At 38.9% G+C, this 19,669-nt stretch overlaps 1 protein-coding gene across 2 annotated transcripts in view; it reads right to left on the bottom strand.

Annotated features, from left to right (window-relative positions):
* The window catches only part of snx29 (sorting nexin 29), a 508,092-nt gene that overhangs the window by 439,918 nt on the left and 48,505 nt on the right, over positions 1–19,669 (bottom strand). For both annotated transcript variants that reach the window (XM_060840443.1, XM_060840444.1), the window contains 2 exons: positions 4,828–5,008; positions 2,735–2,805 (listed from right to left, as the gene is read on the bottom strand). In XM_060840443.1, the coding sequence (XP_060696426.1) occupies positions 2,735–2,805; positions 4,828–5,008 (252 nt within the window). The remainder of the gene's footprint in view (positions 1–2,734; positions 2,806–4,827; positions 5,009–19,669) is intronic.

The raw sequence follows: 19,669 nt of genomic DNA, 5'->3' as shown, positions 1-19,669 counted from the left end.
CTAAGTGTGAAGTCATTCACTTTGGTAGGAGTAACAAGAAGATGGATTACTGGGCTAATGGTAGGCTACTTGGTAGTGTGGATGAGCAGAGGGATCTTGGTGTCCATGTACACAGATCTCTGAAAGTTGCCACCCAGGTAAATAGTGCTGTGAGGAAGGCATATGGTGTACTGGGCTTTATTGGTAGAGGAATTGAGTTCCGGAGTCCTGAGGTCATGTTGCAACTGTATAAGACTCTGGTGCGGCCTCATCTGGAGTATTGTGTGCAGTTTTGGTCGCCATACTATAGGAAGGATGTGGAGGCATTGGAACGAGTGCAGAGGAGGTTTACCAGGATGTTGCCTGGAATGGTAGGAAAATCTTATGAGGAAAGGCTGAGGCACTTGGGGCTGTTCTCATTGGAGAAGAGAAGGTTTAGGGGAGATTTGATAGAGGTGTATAAGATGATTAGGGGTTTAGATAGGGTCGACACTGAGAACCTTTTACCACTAATGGAGTCAGGTGTTACTAGGGGACACAGCTTTAAATTAAGGGGTGGTAGGTATAGGACAGATGTTAGGGGTAGATTCTTTACACAGCGGGTTGTGAGTTCATGGAATGCCCTGCCAGTAGCAGTGGTGAACTCTCCTTCTTTATGGTCATTTAAGCGGGCATTGGATAGGCATTTGGAAGTTATTGGGCTAGTGTAGGTTAGGTAGGATTCGGTCGGCGCAACATCGAGGGCCGAAGGGCCTGTACTGCGCTGTATCTTTCTATGTTCTATGACGGTTGGGTACCATCTGGTTTTGGCACCATGACAATGGATGAGCTCCAGACAATGTAGCTCACTTTGATAATGCCATCTTGGGGCATGCGCTCTATCTCCTTCTGAACCTGTGCCAAATTTAGAATGTCATGCCTTTGAGGATGTTGCTTTATCAGAAATGCATCTCCTATCTCAACATCATGCACAATTAGGTTAGTACTTCCCAGTTTATTTCAGCATATCTCCCCATGTGATAGTAATAACTCCTTCAGGTCATTTCGATTTTCTTGTGGAAGGTAACTCAATAATTTATCCCAATTTTTGACAACTTTCTCATTGTCCAATTTGATTGAGGAATGTCCAATTCAGAATCCTCTGAACTTGGTTCTTCATTTTGTGCTGTAATCATTAACACCTTCTCTTCTTGCTTTCCTTCCCTATAAAAATACCTTTTAGCATATTCACATGGCACACTGAGCGATTTCTTCCTGTCTGGAGTCCTTATCAAGTGGTTCACCTCACTCGATTTCCTCTCCATTTGATAAGGTCCATTAAACCTTGCTTTTAAAGGCCTACCTGTTATTGGAAGTATCACTAATACCTTATTGCAAATTGGTGTTTTCGTATCTGCTTCCTATTTTACTGTATGCTGTGATACTTTTAAATGCTGTCTAGCCAACTCTCAAGGTCTATTTAATCGTTCTCTAAGATTTGATACGTAGTCCAAATGAGTGGTCTCTGAATTCTGACTTATTAATTTCTCCTTATTCAATTTTAATGGTCCTCCTACTTCATGCCCAAACATCAACTCAACTGGACTGAATTCGGTCCTTTCATTCAGTGCATCTCTAATCGCAACAAGTACAAATGGAACTCCCTTATCCCAATCATCTGGATAATCCTGACCATAAGCCCTCAACATGGTCTTTAGTGTTTGATGCCATCTCTCTAGTGCTCCCTGTGATTCTAGATGGTTTCTGATGGAAACACTACATTAGAGATCATTGGTAAACAAAATAGATATGACAGCATTGGCTTATTTATTCTTCCACCCTAGAACAAAGATATTGATATCAACTGTATCATTACAACAATACAGCTGATAAAATTAGGTTAATTTAACTTTCTCTAATCATACGAGTCAAGTGATCACACGTCCCAGAACATAGCAATATTAGGAAATCCAACTTCAACAAAACATTTAATAAAAATTTTGCTCATTCTACAAGAATGTTCCTGCAGTGATATGATAAGATAATACTTTGGAGAGATGTTACAAGGATTGATGTTATGCTCTCACAAGCATGGAAGGTACTGTCGGTAACCAACAATTTCTTCACTGATTTGTGAAAGAGGTTAGATCTAAATCAAATCAGAAAGATATCTGAACTAGTACCAAGTAAAACATGGCTACAACTTGAGAAATACCCATTAAGGAGAGTAAGAAGGAAGGGTAAAATAGGCAACATATAGACCTCAATTCACTGAGCTAAATCTTTAATGTGATGGTCCATCAGTGTTTTACATTTATTCTTATAAATTACAGGGGATGTAAATTAACAGTTATTTTTATAACCTAAATTTTATAAGTTAAACATTATAAATACAACATTATTTTTTAGCCCAAATTCAAACATATGAAGTATTCCTCAGTCTGTCACAATAGGCCTTCAGACTGCCATGCTACCAAAATTGCTAAGACAAGTAATTAAAAAGAAGCCCTGCATGCAATCTGAACATCAAGAAACAAATGCATGTGTGAATACTCTTATCTGGTGAATTCTGGGGAGTACTCAAAGCTCACTGCACTGAAAATAAGGTCTTCATACACCGTTCTGCAGCTCCCAATACAGCCTAATACTTGCATAACGTGTGGAAGCTCCAGGTATACAACTTGCAAAACATATTTACTTCTGTTTGTGAATATCATAGGCACAAAAATATTATAGGCACAGCCACTAGAAAACATGTACAGATAGCATATCTTACCTGCTGCCATCGTAGGTAGCATACTAGCACGCTCTTCCTCTCTCATAAAGGACCAGTCTTCATAGAAGATACTAAAAATTACATGATTCACAAAAAATTATTCCTATGCTCATAAGATACAGCACAACACAACACAATAAAGTTGAATTTTAAATCATAATATGCTTTCAGTGCCATGCAGTACTTATACGAAATAGGTTTTAAGTTCCACAGCCATTCAATCAGAATCAGGTATCCTTCAGATAAACAAACCAAAAAACGTCACCCACGAGAGCCAACATGACACTTCAAACACCTGATTACTGACGGTAAAATAATAACTTTGCAACATTTTACAAGAAACAGCTTTGACATTGCTATACATTAGGCATGTATAAGATAACTATTTGTTTCCATGGCATTAATTAAGAGACAAAAATATATCTTCAAAAATAATTCCCAATAGCAGAGTCAGTGGTTTCAAGCAATTTAACAAAAATACATATTAACAGAATTGCAACAATCCCTAGTAGCATTTTTATGAACAAACTTTAATTCAAATATTACAAGTTTCAATACTTGTCTGTCTGGCTAAGCACAACTGGAGTTACATTTTCCAACAAGTGAGGAGCAATGAGGATGGCTGAAGACAGGTAGCACAAAGCCAAATGCTGAACCCACTTTGTAAACTGACTTTCTTTAAAAGGTCAATTTACAAAGACTGGAAACTGTCTATCTACACAATCAAACAAGCACAAAATTATTTTAAAAGACCTCATGCAACTTCAAACTGGAACACAGATAGAATGGACTGAATATTGTACTTTTTTAGTTAAATGTCAGTTGCATCAACTTTTTCTGGAAACCTTTTTGTCATGAGGCCTTGTGAAATTTCTTACTGTATTTTACCAAACTTTCTTGATCAATTGCCACCCATCCCATTTGGAGAAAGTGAGGACTGCAGATGCTGGAGATCAGAGTCAAGAGTGTGATGCTGGAAAAGCACAGCAAGTCAGGCAGCACCTGAGGAGCAGGACAATTGATGTTTCGGGCATAAGCTCTTCATTCCATTTGGACCCCGTCATCTAATTCTGTTCTCATCTTACCATGCCCCATTCTCAGACAATATGTTGCCTTGACAGAGGACTGCTGCAGCAAGGCAAGTTGCCTGGTTGTCTTATTGTGGTAATTGGAATTGTAAAGCAAGGCATGAATGCTGTGAACATCCAAGTGAGCGTGAAATGAGTGAGCCCCAAGTCATCAACCCTAAGATGCAGCCTCCTCCAATCCATGTTGATGAAGCAAAATAAACAGACTGGGTTGGATTTGTCTGGCTTTTTATGCGGAGGACATACCTGGGCAATTTTCCATATTGGTGGGTAGCTGTCAGCTGGTCTAGCTGCACTGGAACATCTTGACTAAGGGTGCAGCTATTTCTGGAGCACAATTTTTCAGCACTATTGCCAGAATAATGTAACAACCCATTGAGAATGTGTTTTGGGTAGGAGGAGGTAGGGAACCAGTTACGTTTTGAGTTTTGTGAAATAAAAGGTTCAGTTGAGCATGACTCAGAACAGATAAGAACTTGCAGTTAACAATGGGGTGCAGGAGGCAAGGGTAATAGGTTAAAAAAGTGGAAAATTATGTCGAACCATTTAACAATATTGGAAGCATTCAGTATGTAAGGTCAGTTTAACAAGGTATTCATAATTTGAAACCAATTAAGGTTAAAAACATTCATTGTGTAACAGCAGATGGCTTAATCTTTATTATTGCCACGCGCTGATTGTAACTGTCACCCAATCAATATGTATGTGGTCTTATCTGGATGCTCTCCCCTGTAAAATGACGAGTTAATTCATTAAGAAACTGCTGTTCGAGAGAGAGAAGACCGAGAATTCATGTCCCTGCACACACTGGCGATTGTTCCCTCTCCCTCCAGGGCCTGGAATAAAGATGAAGGAGGTAAAACTACACTGTGACACTGAACATTTTGCTTCGACTGAGGGAGGAAATGGGACGACAATACCATAACAGCCAACAGACACTAGAAAGGATATCAAATTTCAGAGGCTACACAAGTTAAAAGCAACAATTTTTCAACCATTTGTTACCTTAAAAGATTTGCATCACCAAGAAGCATATGCATATAACGTTCAAGTGAATGCTCATTGAGTGCAGATCGAAGCCAGGCTCTGCCACGTCCAATATCTGTAGTAATATTCTTTAAAGAGTAGTATCGTTGCAATTCATGTTTATTCAGATGTTCTTTCACATAATACCAAAACACAGGGTCTAAAAAGAAAAGCAGGTTATTTTTAAAATACTTGAGATAAATAAAACATGAAAAATTAACCCTGCTTACTATGATGTATGATGATTGACTTTTTTCTTTCAGTATACCATGCAAGATTAAACGAGTTTCACTAAGAACAAATGATGCACCTTATCTTGATCCATAACAGCCACCTCCAGCACAAACTAGTTCCAAGAAGGATGCTGATGCCCTGAATGCATACCTACCACATTTACTACCTCAAAGCCTAGAATGTTATATCTACAGCAGCATGAGAGAGAGCAGGCAGGTTCCCAAACTTCTGTGGATTTTGTCCTGATGTAAGTTTATGTGACTTTCCACTGGAATTTGAGATTTCAATTTCTCTGCCCTATTCAAACTTTGAAAATATGGCTCAACTTACCTTGTTTCAACCAAGTAGTGAATCTGAAGCCACAAAATATACAGTAAGGTACATTACTTCACATTCTTATTGTTTTGTAGAAAGAACAATGCTGTTGTTGGCAAGAACATTATATGATAAAATGTAAAATGTATTAAAAGAAAAAGACAAAAGACTGAAAACAACTACAGATTCTAGAAATCTGAAACAAAAACTGAAATTGCTCGAAAATCTTAGCCAGTCTAGCAGCATCGGTGAAGAGAAATCAGAGTTAACGTTTTGGGTCCAGTGACCCTTCTTCAGAACAATTCTGAGGAAGGGTCACTGGACCCAAAACATTAATTCTGATTTCTTTCCACAAATGCTGCCAGACTGGCTGGGATTTTCCAGCAATTCTTACTTTTGTTAAAAGAAGACAAGTTGCTTTTACACAAGCACTGTTTTTTACACCCTTAGAATACTCCAAAGCACTTTTGCACGTTTGTCAAAGTGCAACATTCTGTAACATTCTACATTCAAAATTTTAATATCTTTCAAATACAATATTCATAAAATTAGATCGCTCATGACAATTTGAATGATAATCTAGACTCAAAGTATGAATGTTGATGCTTACAATGGTTTGGATTCAGCTTAAATCTAATATGTCTTGACCACAAGGTAACAAAGTCTCTGCCTGAAGGTAAAGGCATTCTTAATGTACACTAATGCTCAAAGTAACAGCCTCACAGTTTTTAAATGTAATATGTGTAAGAGCATTTTTTTTGGTACTTCGCACAATTTTCGTTAGCTGCAGGTAATGTTGTTCTCTTTTCTTAACTTCATTCCTAGTCACCCATTTCAAAAAAGATAGTGCTTAACTCTCTGTCTATGTTCGGTTCATGGTATCTTAAAACAGAGATACTTTATTCACTTGTTTATTGTTCCTAGAAACTTCTGTTGAGAATTAGTTAAAATGAAAACAAAATCTCCCACCCACTTCCAGAGAGAAGTCTTTTTCTTGTCATGTCATCAATGATCAATGGCTAATCAGATAGTAATTTACCATGGTCTAGACCTGGCTGACTGCTTCCAATCACCTCTGCTGTTAACCAGGACTGCTAGTCCTCCTTAGCAACATCAAAAACATCTCCATTCACAACATCAGTAATGTTCAATCTCAGTAAATATTATGTACTGTCTGAAAAGTTCGAACAAGGAAATTATTTTCTTTTTCGCACCAAAACTCATTAGTTTCTGATTCTATAGTGTATTTCCAGAGAAACAGTATGAAGTATGAAAACCCAATGTATATTAATTATCCTTCGTCTCTCTCATTCCCAAATACAAAGATAAAAGTGAATAAATAAAAACAGGAATTCCAGGAAAATCTGAATGTCTATTGATAGAGGAAAAGAGAGCTGAAGTTTTGAATCCAATATGGTTTCTTCATAACCCAAAGAGCAATCATATTGGACTTGAAATTCTTGACCTGCAATCTTCTTCCCGACCTCTCCGCCCCCACCCCCACTCCGGCCTATCACCCTCACCTTAACCTCCTTCCACCTATCGCATTTCCAACACCCCTCCCCCAAGTCCCTCCTCCCTGCCTTTTATCTTAGCCTGCTTGGCACATCTTCCTCATTCCTGAAGAAGGGCTTATGCCCGAAACGTCGATTCTCCTGCTCCTTGGATGCTGCCTGACCTGCTGCGCTTTTCCAGCAACACATTTTTCAGCTCTGATCTCCGCTATCTGCAGTCTTCACTTTCTCCTGTTCTCATGCATGGAAATTTCAGTACACGGGTGAGATCTGCAATGCATGATGAGGTTCCAGAATGAAAGGAGGGCCTACTTGGTGGAATAATCATGCAAGCCTCATTGAAATTAGCCAATTTTGTTGCTTCATCTGGTAGTTCTACTCAAATTTGTGCTGTCATGTTGCATTATTTCTAGCAATATGTAATGATAAAGAAAATTAATACATAAGCACTGGCTGAAGAACCTTTGGAGTCATTCTTTGGTTTAATTCTTTGGTTTGTTTCTTCACCAATATTAGCTTTCAGAATAAACAGAACAATTAGTATTCTGCATTATCCTAATTTTTTTTTCATTGACGGTTATCTCCTAAATAAATTTGCTTTATATTTGCTAGCATTTACTTTATTTTTTCAGTAATGTAATAACAGAACACTGCCTACTTGTTCATAGAATCCTTACAGTGTGGAAGCAGGCCATTCGGCCCATCAAGTCCAAACTAACCCTCCAAACAGCATCCCATCCCTCACCCTAATCTGTTACCCTGCACTTCCTGAGGGCCAATCCCTGGACACTATGGACAATTTAGCATGGGCAATCCATCCTAATCTGCACATCTTTGACTGCGGGAGGGGAAATTGGAACACCCGGAAGAAACGCATACAGATCTGGGGAGACTGTGCAAGCTCCACACAGACAGTTGCCCAAGGATGGAATTGAACCCTGGTCCCTGGCACTGGTGGGCAGCAGTGCTAACCACAGAGTCACCACTGCTTGTGAAACTTTCAATATTCCCTCGTGATGATGTACACTCTCTGAATGCAAGTTCCTCATTTCTAATTTAGTAGGTAAGACTTCATTTCAGCAAACTGCCACTTTTTTTTGCCTGACATGTCAAGACAAACCCTGCAGTCTGACAGTTTCAGATCCAAAATGACAAATACATGCCAGATGCACAATTGCCAATTCAAGAAATGAGTTAAATGCTAGCACTGATTCCAGTCACATCATAACGTACTTACCACCATTTCCTTTCATTTGTTAAAGGCAGGTTACTCATGGCTGAACAAACGCTCACCCAGCGACTCAAAATTTTCATTCCTGCATTCATTGCATGTATAAATATAAAGTTGGGAGTAAAAATTTACCCTCATTCCAACCCAAAACATGCATCCTAACTAATTTCAGTTCTTTATTTTGGTTTAAACTTCCTTACTTCGAATCTGTACTATGTAAGCTGAGAATTTATTGCCAATGATGCAATGTCTTTAAAACTAAATACGTAAAGATGCAAACTGAATCAATTTGCAGCACCCTCAAAAACTTTCTTGAAAAACATTCGTTACCTACCCCAAATTGCTCTAAATAGTCCACTTAACTTTCATCACTGTAAATAGACATTCTTTTGAGCACAGGGTAGTCAATCAATATTTTCAGGGAATCTCAAAAAACTAAAGAATTTCTACGCTGTAAACTGGAGGCACTAACTAACGCAGAAAAAGGAGGAAATAGTGTCACTGCAATTTAATTCTCCTTGAATCAGTAACATTTAAAGACTTTAAGAATTCAGGCACACCTAATCAAAAAGAAGTTCTTGATCATTTGAAAACTACACTGCAAAAAGAACTGCAACTTTCATGTGCCAATTATGGAACAGAAATATCTAGTCGAAATATAAGCCAACTTTTGAACAATCATGACATTAATGAGATTATTATAATTTGGGGTCATAGCTTTAAATTTTGAGTGAATGAAGACAGTCATATGAACTATTCTACAGTCTACCTGGCAAAAGCATGCATAGTTTAATTGTTAGGTATTATTGGAGGTTTCATTTTATTCTAATTCGAAGATGATGCAAGGAAACAGTCTCTAGGTTTACTACAACTAAAATTTGTGACATCCAGCAGCCCAGAAAGACGTTGTTAGCAAGTTGCGAACAATGACACTGCAAGCTGTCCAGTCACTTCTAAACAAATTGTGATCAAAAATTGCTAATCAGCATTTCTACCTAGATTAACTGCATGGTTGATGTGACATGAGAAAAGAGGGCAAAAGAAGCTATTTTTGACCACAGGTTACATACTTCCTGACATATCAATAAGAAACCCCAAACATATAAATAGAAAGCAGGAATCATGTACACTCAGTCACCTAAGGCCAACTGAAAATGTTACATAGTAAGGTGATGAAACGTCTGGAAATGAACCTCTCAGCTCAGCGAGCAAACCTACATCCAGTACATCAATAATATCATAGCAGATATTCTACATGATCAGAGAGAAAAGGCTACTTGCCTTCGCAACCTACAACAGCCAAACACAGGAGGAAGACATTTTTCAGCCATTTAAAGATTCCAGAAAATTTGTTCAAAGGGAGATGGTAGTGGCTGTTGAAGGCCAATTATCTCAGCAGCAGCATGGTGCTGCAGGACTATCTCTGGGCGGTGTCCTAGGCCCAATCATTTTCAGCTGTACCAGAGGGAAGAAAAGTCATCCAAACAGGCTTTTGGGCCGATGGTGGATCTAAAGGAGACACATCAAACTGTCTACAGGTGTTTTTCTCAGTCACTCTGCTACTGCTGGGCAAAACAGACATATGGAAACTCATTGGAAACTGGGAGCAATTATTTAACTTTGTTAAAGGACTATCAATCCATGTTTTAGGTGAGAACTATATAACAGGAATGTCACTTTCCATAGGAAAAGTACAAACTGTCTAAAAAAAAGCTGTACTTATTTTGAACATTTTGTTTTAATTGTATGTTAAAGTAAATGTTTAAAAAACAAAATCTTTACTGATTATTCTTTCGCATAAATGAAATTTCACATCTTTTTTAAGTATTACTGGTCTCTACAAGGATCATAAAACTGTGCATATATTGAAAGCAGAAATGTGATGTAAAATCCAGAAATTTTAATATTCTTGCAGATTTTACTTTTCCATACTTATCATCAGAAAGTTAATTTAAATACAAAACAATTCTCAAAAAATTTCAACTGACATGTGACATTATGGACTTTGTGTCATAACTTTTCACATAAAGTTAAATAAGCCATAGAAATAATGGAAATTCCTTCTTCAACCACTGCCATAGAAACTGGTTACTTAGCCAGAAGTGAAAGTGGTTCTTAGGTAAAATGAATCATTACACTGAGTGCAGTCAGGATGCAGACAGTAATGATATTAGAGATGCATACTACCAAAAAATACATAGAGTTCTAATCACAGAAATTCAGAAGAAAAAAATGAAACATAATTCTGTCTAAAATGTAGTTTTAAGAAATGAGCCATTCACCCCTTTGCAACATAAATCTCATACCCAAAAAGTTGTTTACTTAACATTTGGGCATATTGGTGAATTTTAATTTTACACTTACTCTCCAGTCAACGATAAACTGAAATTTTAATTTTTCCTTCTGCCTGGTACAAGGCATTTGTCTGCACTTTACTAATTGAAATAACGTAAGTAACTGCTTAATAGCACAAAACAAGTTATAGTGAGATTTTATTTAGTGAAGCTAAACGTTACTAATCTCGTAGGGTAGAGTGGTATTACCTCTAGGATTAATGGTGCTGGAAGAGCACAGCAGTTCAGGCAGCATCCAAAAAGCAGCGAAATCGATGTTTTGGACAAAAGCCCTTCCTCAGGAATCCTGATCAAGGGCTTTTGCCTGAAACATCGATTTCGCTGCTTCTTGGATGCTGCCTGAATCTGGAATCTGGTTTCTAGCATCTGCTGTCATTGTTTTTACCTGGTATTACCTCTAGACTATTAATCCCAAAACTCAAATAATGTTCTGGGTACTGGTTTTGAATCCCACCATGGCAGATTAAGAAGTTTGAATTCAATAAAAATCTAACCAGGGAAATGATTGGCCTACTCAAGAACAAAAGAGGGAATGTATGTATGGAACAAAAGAGGTAGGTGAGGTCTTAAACAAGTACTTTGTATTCATCAAAGAGGAGAAATTGGCAGAGAATGATCTCACGGAAGGAGAGTGTCAAATTGCTACGCCAAGTTGCTATTGAAAAGGGAGAGGTGCTGTGTGTCTTAAAATGTATTTATATAAATCCCTGGGTCCTGATAAATCCCTGGGTCCAGAATATCGAGGGATGCAAGAAAACAAATTGCTGGAGCATTGACAGACACCTTTGAATCCTCTTTGGCTACAGGTGAAGTCCCAGAAGACTGAGAACAACTAACGTTGTCCCATTGTTTAAGAAGGATCACAGGGATAATCCAGGAAATTATAGACCTGTGAGCATCATGTCAGTGGTAGGGAAATTATTGGAAAATATTCTCAGGTCAAGATCTATAAGCAAATGGACTGATTAGCGATAAGCAGCATGGTTTTGTGCAGGGGAGGCCATGCCTCACTAATTTGATCAAGTTTTTAAGGAGGTGACAAAGATGATTGATGAGGGAAACACAGTTAATGTTGTCCACATGAACTTCAGTAAAGCCTTTGACAAGGTCCCTCAAGGCAGACTGATACAAAATGTGAAGTCACATGGTATCAGAGGTGAGCTGGCAAGCTGGATACAGAACTAGTTTAAGTCAACGCAGACAGATGGTAGCGGTGCAAGGATGCTTTGCGGAATGAAAGGCTGTAACTTGTGACGATACTGTCACTTTGAAAGGTTATTTTGTCCTTGGATTTTTTTCAAGTGAGGTCATAAAGGCAGAGGTATCGATATGTCTGGAAATATCTCTTTAACGATGACAGGGGAGTGGCCAGTTCTTCCAGATGAAGATTTTTCTAATTGGTTAAGTTGTAGCAGTCACAGAAGCTGCTCCAATGCAAAAAGGTTCCATGCTTCAGCAGATGATCCCTAGCTGACTTTTCTCTCCGAAATCGCTCCCTGCCTATAAGAACTCGTTTTTGAATTTACCTTTTTCCAAGGGGTGTGTTTATGGGATGTACAGGAATTGGAACAGCTACTTAGTTAAGTACCATGTCAGGTCAGTTGAGTTTGCTAACAGTTAATCTCTTCTAAATTCCGTTTTCTTTTTTTCATGTTTCAACTGTAGTGTTTAAATAAATGCTGTTTTGCTCAGATTAGTTTGACCAGATGCATCACACCAGGAATATCCACTTCACATCTGCTTATAAAATAAGGAGAAGTGAGGGCCAAGGCTACCTTCTTAAAATATTTTGAGGGGATCTGGCCGAGTCCATAAGAAACTCATGGTATTGCACAGGGATCATGCTAGGACCTCAGCTATTCATGATCTATATAAAAGATTTGGAGGAAAACATAGCTGGTCTAATCAGTAAGTTTTGCAGACAATACAAAATTTGGAGGAGTTGTGGATAATGAAGATTGTCAGAAGATACTGCAGGATATCGATTAGTTGGAGGCATGGGCAGAAAAATGGCAGATGGAGTTTAATCCAGACAAATGTGAGGTGATGCATTTTGAAAGGTCAAGTACAGGTGGAAATTATGCAATGAACGGCAGAATTCCTTTAGAATATTGATATGCAGTGTTATGAAGGTGTAGAGGTACTGTACCTTTAAGAGAGTTGAAAAGCTAGCAAAGACAAGCACAGAGAGTCCAGATCAAGGCAACAATGTAACCCTTGGTAGAAACAGCTCGCAGCAGCTGGGTTGCCATGAAACAAAAAACCACTAATTCAAATTCAGCCAATCAGTTTGAATTATGCCCCAAGATACCAGAATCCAATCAAATTGAAATTTAGTATTTTGATAACCAATTAAATGATCCAATTTATGGGGTATAAAACTAAACATTTTGAACAGTTAGGCAGAGAACTGCCAAGCCACCAACAAGTACAGACGGCCAACAGAATAGGTCACTGAAAGGGACCTGTCTATATTAAGTTTGCACAGCAGAACATCAAAATGATAACAGAGGAAAATCTGCAGAGGAAGATACAAAGAAGAATCAACAGGTAACTGGTTTTGAAAGTTAAATTTTTTTTTAATCTAAATCAGGATTTTTTATCAGACTAATATTGTAGAGTGGGAGTTAAAAGATAGGTTTAAGAGAATAGAGTTGTAAATAGTTGTTGGTTTTAATATTCTCTGTTGGACTTAATGAACAAGTTGTTAGTTTTTACTTCAAATAGTGACTTCTGGGATAGTTCTTTACCTCTCAAATTTTAACAGATTACAGCACAGGGTGAATCTCTTCTGTGATGCTGGTTTAAGCTAGCAGAGAGGTTTACCCTGTGTTGTAACAGCAGAGAGATCTGAGTATGCAGGTCCACAGATCACTGAAGGTGACAGTGCAGGTAAGTAAGGTAGTTAAAAAAAAGGCCAATGCCATGTTTGCCTTCATTGGAAGGGGACACTGAGTATAAAAATAGAAATGTCATGCTGCAGCTGTATAGAACTTGAGGTTGGCCACAGTTTGAATTTTGTGTACAGTCTGGTCACTATGCTACCAGAAGGACATGGATGTTTTGGAGAGGGTTCAGAAAAGGTTTACCAGGATGTTACCTGTTACAGGGAATTTAGCAATGAAGAAAGGTGAGATTGACTAAGCTATGTGCACTGGAATGCAGGTAGTTGAGGGAGGACCTAATAGATCTTCATGAGATTGTGAATGGCACAGATAGAGTGGAAAGTATGCAGCTTTTCCCAGGATGGAGGGGTCAATTACTATAGGGTGACAGGTTTAAGGTATGGGGGTGGAACTGTAAAAGAGATGTGCAAGGCACATTTTTCACACAAAGGGTGGTGAGTGCCCAGAACCCGCTACCAGAGAAGATGGTGGATGCAAGCACAATAATAGCATTCAAGAAGCACCTTGACAAATTAATGAATAAGAAAGGAACAGAGGGATATGAATCCTGTCAGGGAAGACAGTTTTAATACGGAAGGGCAAAATGTGTCAGCGCAGCCTTGGAGGGCCGAAGGGCCTGCTCCTGTGCTGTATCGTTTTTTTTTGTTCTAGAACAAACAGTGTTAAGGATGACCATGAAACCATTGTGGATTGTCAAAAAAACCTATCTGATTCACTGTCCTTTAGGGAAGTAAACCGCTGTCCTTACCTGGTCTGGCTTACTGATAATTCCAGACCCACAGCAATGAGGTTGATTCTTAACTGTCGTCCAGACAATTAGAGATGGGCAGTAAATGCTGACCGAAAATCACACAAATGAATCAAAAAGAAAATCTTTGTATGCAAATTGCTCTTCAGTATTTATTCTACTGGTCCCAAAGAGAAGGAATGCAGGAAACACTTAGGATGGCAGTAAAGGAAATTAGTCCCTTTTGAACATGCTTTCGCTAGAATACCATACCATTAGTGTGTATGTAGCAACTCTTAGAATTAACAATATGAAAAAGAGATACAATAACTGATCTGTGCTGTAAGTTTAATTTCACTGGAAACTTCTTAAGGTTATATTTCTCTTGAAATTAATCAATCGAATGATAATTCTATAGTTATGGTAACTTTGTACAGCCCCTCCAAAAAAGCAGCTTTTCATCGAGAGTTCCTCAGCACAGTGGCTCAGTAGTTAGCACTGCTGCCTCACAGCACCACGGACCCAGATTCAATTCCAGCCTCAGGCTGTGTGGAGTTTGCACGTTCTCCCCATGTCTGCGTGGGTTTCCTCCAGGTGCTCCAGTTTTCTTTCACAGTCCAAAGATGTGTAGGTTAGGTGAATTGGCCATGCTAAATTGCCCATAGTGTTCAGGACATGCAGAATACCTGCATTCGTCAGGGGTAATTATAGTGTAATAGGGTAGGGGAATAGGTCTGGGTTACTCTTTGGAGGATTGGTGTGGATTGTTGGGCCAAATAGTCTGTTTCTACACTGTAGGGGTTCTATGATTCTTTCATGGGATGGCATGGCGGCTCAGTGGTTAATACTGCTGCCTCATAGCATCACAGACCCAGATTAGATTCCAGCCTCGGGCGACTGTGTGGAGTTTGCACATTCTCCCTGTGTCTGAGTGGGTTTCCTCCAGGTGCTCTAGTTTCCTTCCACCGTCCAAAGGTTTGCAGATTAGGAGAACTGGCCATGCTAAATTGCCCATGGTATTCAAGGATATTTAGTTTAGTTGCCTTAGTAGGGGAAATATAGGGGAATGGGTGGGATGTTCTTCGGAGGGTCGGTATGGACTTGTTGGGCTGAATGTTTCCACACTGTTGGGATTCTATGAGTTCCCTACAAATCTGGATAGATATTTAAGGAAAAACTACAAAGCTGTGTTAGGATCTTCAGTTAACTTTGCCCGTTTCTGAGATTTGCTAAAATTAAAAAGTTAATTAATGCATGGAACAGAAAATATTGTTTTAATGTACGACTCTCTGACACAATAACACCCTCCTCATTCCTAAAGAAGAGCTTATGCCTGAAACGTCGATTCTCCTTCTCCTTTGATGCTGCCTGACCTGCTGCGCTTTTCCAGCAATACATTTTTAAGCTCTGATCCCCAGCCTCTGCAGTCCTCACTTCCTCTATGACACAATAATCCAGTAAGAATTAGACTACTTAGACTGGATTGTCATTATGAACAGATCATTAAGAAGCCACAGGAAAACAACAAATAAATTACAACATATCAATACGACCAACAAGACCTCTGAAATTTATTGAGAGATGAGATGGAAAAGTATTATAAAATCTGTCATAGGGTTCAGCTTAAAGTGAGATAAGGAAAATGATGCAAGGACCTGATTGGTCAAGGACACAGGTATCTACCAATGCACCAGAAATTAATGACAGATGAATAGCTTTAAAGCATTTTACACATGCTGGTTTAAACAAGACTTAATGTTTTAATGGGTATTTCAAAATAAAGTGTATCATTCTCAGACCATAAAGCACTTTCAAGAATCTGTCCACAATTGAGGGTACGAAGTAAAAGACTTTGGAAAACCTCAGTGCAATTTTGCAGTGGAGAAAAACTCACAAAACTTCAATCTGATGGCCCTGCATAATTCAAGGAATCAAACAGACTGACGATGCTGAGAAAGCTAGAGTTCAGAGGAAGGGTCACTGGACCCTGAATTCTCTCCACAGATGCTGCCATACCTGCCAAACTTTTCCAGCAATTTCTGATTTTTTTCTGATTTCCAGCTTCTGCAGTTCTTTAAGTTTTTATCCATAAGAAGAAGCTGGTTAGAACAGTGGATGACAGGATTCTGTGGAGGTCAATAATCCACCCAAAGTTTCATGAATTAACATGAAAAGATAGACAATATCACTGCTAACAAACAAGCTCATTCTTCAAAATGCTCAGCACTGGTTAAATATATGCAACTGTGGCACCAATAGATATATAATCCTTATAAAATCAAAGTACTGAGGGTGCTGGAAATCCAAAACAGAAACTGCCCTTTCTGGAAATGCACATTTTCAAGCCAAAGAATAAATGAGGCACAGAAGGAAGCATGGTCTAATTGATTTTCATAGGCAAATTTAACATAGCATTTTCAGATCTAAAAGATTTATGTTAATGTAATGATGTAATTAATATGATGTTCATTTCTTTTTTTACATTTCTGCAATATATAGTGTTCACACACATGCACATTTTAAGTGCACGCACATTCATGTGCACTCTCACATATTCCGACCTCTGTGCATAAAACCTGAATCAGCTCTTCATTGGCGTAGTCATGCAAACAGTAATCATGCACACACATGAATGCACAACCCACAGCAACCCACAACTTAATTTCCTGGAAATGCGGGCTCATATGAACGATGAAATGGAGAAATTGTGACATAATGCTTAACTAAAAATTAGTGAGTACTGTCTTCACCAATGCAAAGAATAACTTCCTTTCACTAGATTGAAATGTCAAACAATGGCTTGTCCACATGACTAAAACATTTCATCCAAGTCACGATTGCACTGCTCCATGTGAGACCATGCTGAGCTTCAATTGGGTTACATTTTTCACTACACTTCAATAGTGGCTAAACTGCAAACTTCAAAAAACTTAATTGGCTGAAAAATGTAGATGTTCTGACGTTATGAATAACATTAAATCAGTTCACTTTATATATTAATTATCTGGGTGAAGGGACTGGGGGCATTCTGACGAAGTTTGCCAATGATAAGAAGTTAGGTGGACAGGCAGGTAGTACTGAGGAGGTGGGGAGGCTGCAGAAAGATTAAGACAATTTAGGAGAGTGGTCTAAGAAACGGCTGATGAAATTCAATGTGAGCAAAGGCGAGGACTTGCACTTTGGAAAAAAGAACACAGACATGGACTATTTTATAAAAGATGAGAAAATTCATAAAGCCAAAGTACAAAGGATCTCGGAGTGCTAGTCCAGGATTCTCTAAAGGTTAACTTACAGGTTGAGTCTGTGATTAAGAAAGCAAATGTAATGTTGTCATTTACCTCAAGAGTAAAAAGTGAGGTCTGCAGATGCTGGAGATCAGAGCTGAAAATGTGTTGCTGGTTAAAGCACAGCAGGTTAGGCAGCATCCAAGGAACAGGAAATTCGACCTTTCGGGCCAATTTCCTGTTCCTTGGATGCTGCCTAACCTGCTGTGCTTTAACCAGCAACACATTTTCAGCATTTATCTCAAGAGGGCTGAAATGTAAAAGCAATGATGTACTACTGAGACTTTATAAAGTTCTGGTTAGGCCCCATTTAGAATACTGTCCAGTTTTAGGCCCCACACCTCTGGAAGGATATACTGGCAGCAGAGCGTGTCCAGCGGAGATCCATACCTTGAATGGTAGGCCGAATATATAATGAACAGCAGAGGATCCTGGGACTGAATTCATGAGAGTTTAGAAGATTGAGGAGAGATCTAATAGAAACAAACAAGATAATTCAGGGCTTAGAATGGGTGGACGCTGGGAAATTGTTTCCAAAAGGCAGGGATACTAGGAGCTATGGGCACAGCCTTAGAATTAGAGGGGGGCAATTTAGAATGGAAATGAGGAGACATTTCTTCAGCCAGAGAGTGATGGCTATGGAATTCATTGCCATGGAGCGCAATGGAGGCCAGGATGTTAAATGTCTTCAAGGCAGAGATTGATAAATTCTTAATCTCACAAGGAATTAAGGGATACGGGGAGAGTGCAGGTAAGTGGTGTTAAAATGCCTATTAGCCATTATTGAATGGTAGAATGGACTCGATGGGCCAAATGGCCTTACTTCCACTCCTACTCCCTATGTTCTTGTGGTCTTATAGTTCTGTTTCTTTCTTACAACCTCAATGCTTAATTGAAAAACCACATTTATCCAACTGCTAAATTAAGACTTTTACAGGATTGTTTAAAGTTATGTGCAAACAAAGTAAGGATGATGTGAGAAAACTTATTTTCACACAGCAAACAGTTAGGGTATGGAATGCATTGCCTGGAAATATGGAGGATGCAGGTTCAATTGAAGTATTCAACAGGGAATTGGATGTTTATTTGAATAGAAATCATTTGCAGGGAAATGGAGAAAAGGCAGAATATTGGCACGAGGTAATACAACCCATTTAGGCATAATGGGTCAAATGGTCTCCTTTTGTCTTACATTCTGAGATCCTACTTATAAGCAATTCATAATTTGAGTACTGTTTTGGCATACTTAAGCATTAATGAATTTGAACATGACAATTTTTAACAAGTGCACTTTCTTGAAGATTTTCCTCTTGCATTCATCTGGACAATTTGCAAAGATACTAATGTAAAGGTAGTCCACGCATCAATGAATTTAATACACATCGTGACGTCAAATACTTCTTCCGCCACCTCCGCCTCAGAGCTTATTTTTACAATTAGGACTCCTGCCCACCTTCTGAGGACCTCTTCACTCACCTCCAACACATTCCATCCACCTGGACACCCCACACTGTCCTATTACCTGCCCTCGACCTCTTCATTTCCAGCTGCCACCAAGACATTACATTTACTTCTTCAATGTTTATACTGGATGAGGGTACAATGCAGATTGGTTGGTAAGTGGTACCTCACTGGTAGAGGAATTACCATAGAAAATGCACCAGTTAACAATGACTGACCATTAACTACCAAATTTTATAGAAATTCTGATGGATCATGGCCTGAAACAGTTGCATTGTATTTACCTATTCTCTCTGCCTGCAAAGAATAGGGGCCTGTGCATGGTTTATGCAACGGTACAACACTGCCAACTCAAATACCAATCCTAAATTGGTTAGCATGATCTTTTGCAGAGTGAGGATAATCCAGGAAATATTGTCCAATTAGAAAATAGGAGCAGGAGTAGGTCTTCAGCCCTTTGAGCCTGCTCCACCATTCAATATGACCATGGCTGATCATCCAACTCTGTCCCCAGTTCCTGCTTTCTTCCCCTTTGACCTACTTAGCCTTCTTGAAAAATATTTTGGGCTCAACTGTTTTTTGCGGTTCAGACTTTCACTGGATCATCACTCTCCAAGTGAAGACATCTTTAAGTCAGCTCAGTTCTACTCCCTACCCTTAGACTCTGATTCCTGTTTCTGGACTCCCCAGTCATCAGGAATGTTCTTCGAATTTTATAGGTTTCTATGAAATTGCCGCTCATTCTTCTATTATCCAGTGAATATATGTAGTCAGTTCTGCTATAATGCGGTAGTT

Source organism: Hemiscyllium ocellatum, chromosome 20 (genome assembly GCF_020745735.1).
Source record: "Hemiscyllium ocellatum isolate sHemOce1 chromosome 20, sHemOce1.pat.X.cur, whole genome shotgun sequence".
Lineage (NCBI taxonomy): Eukaryota > Metazoa > Chordata > Chondrichthyes > Orectolobiformes > Hemiscylliidae > Hemiscyllium > Hemiscyllium ocellatum.
This window is presented reverse-complemented; position numbering and strand designations above follow the sequence as displayed.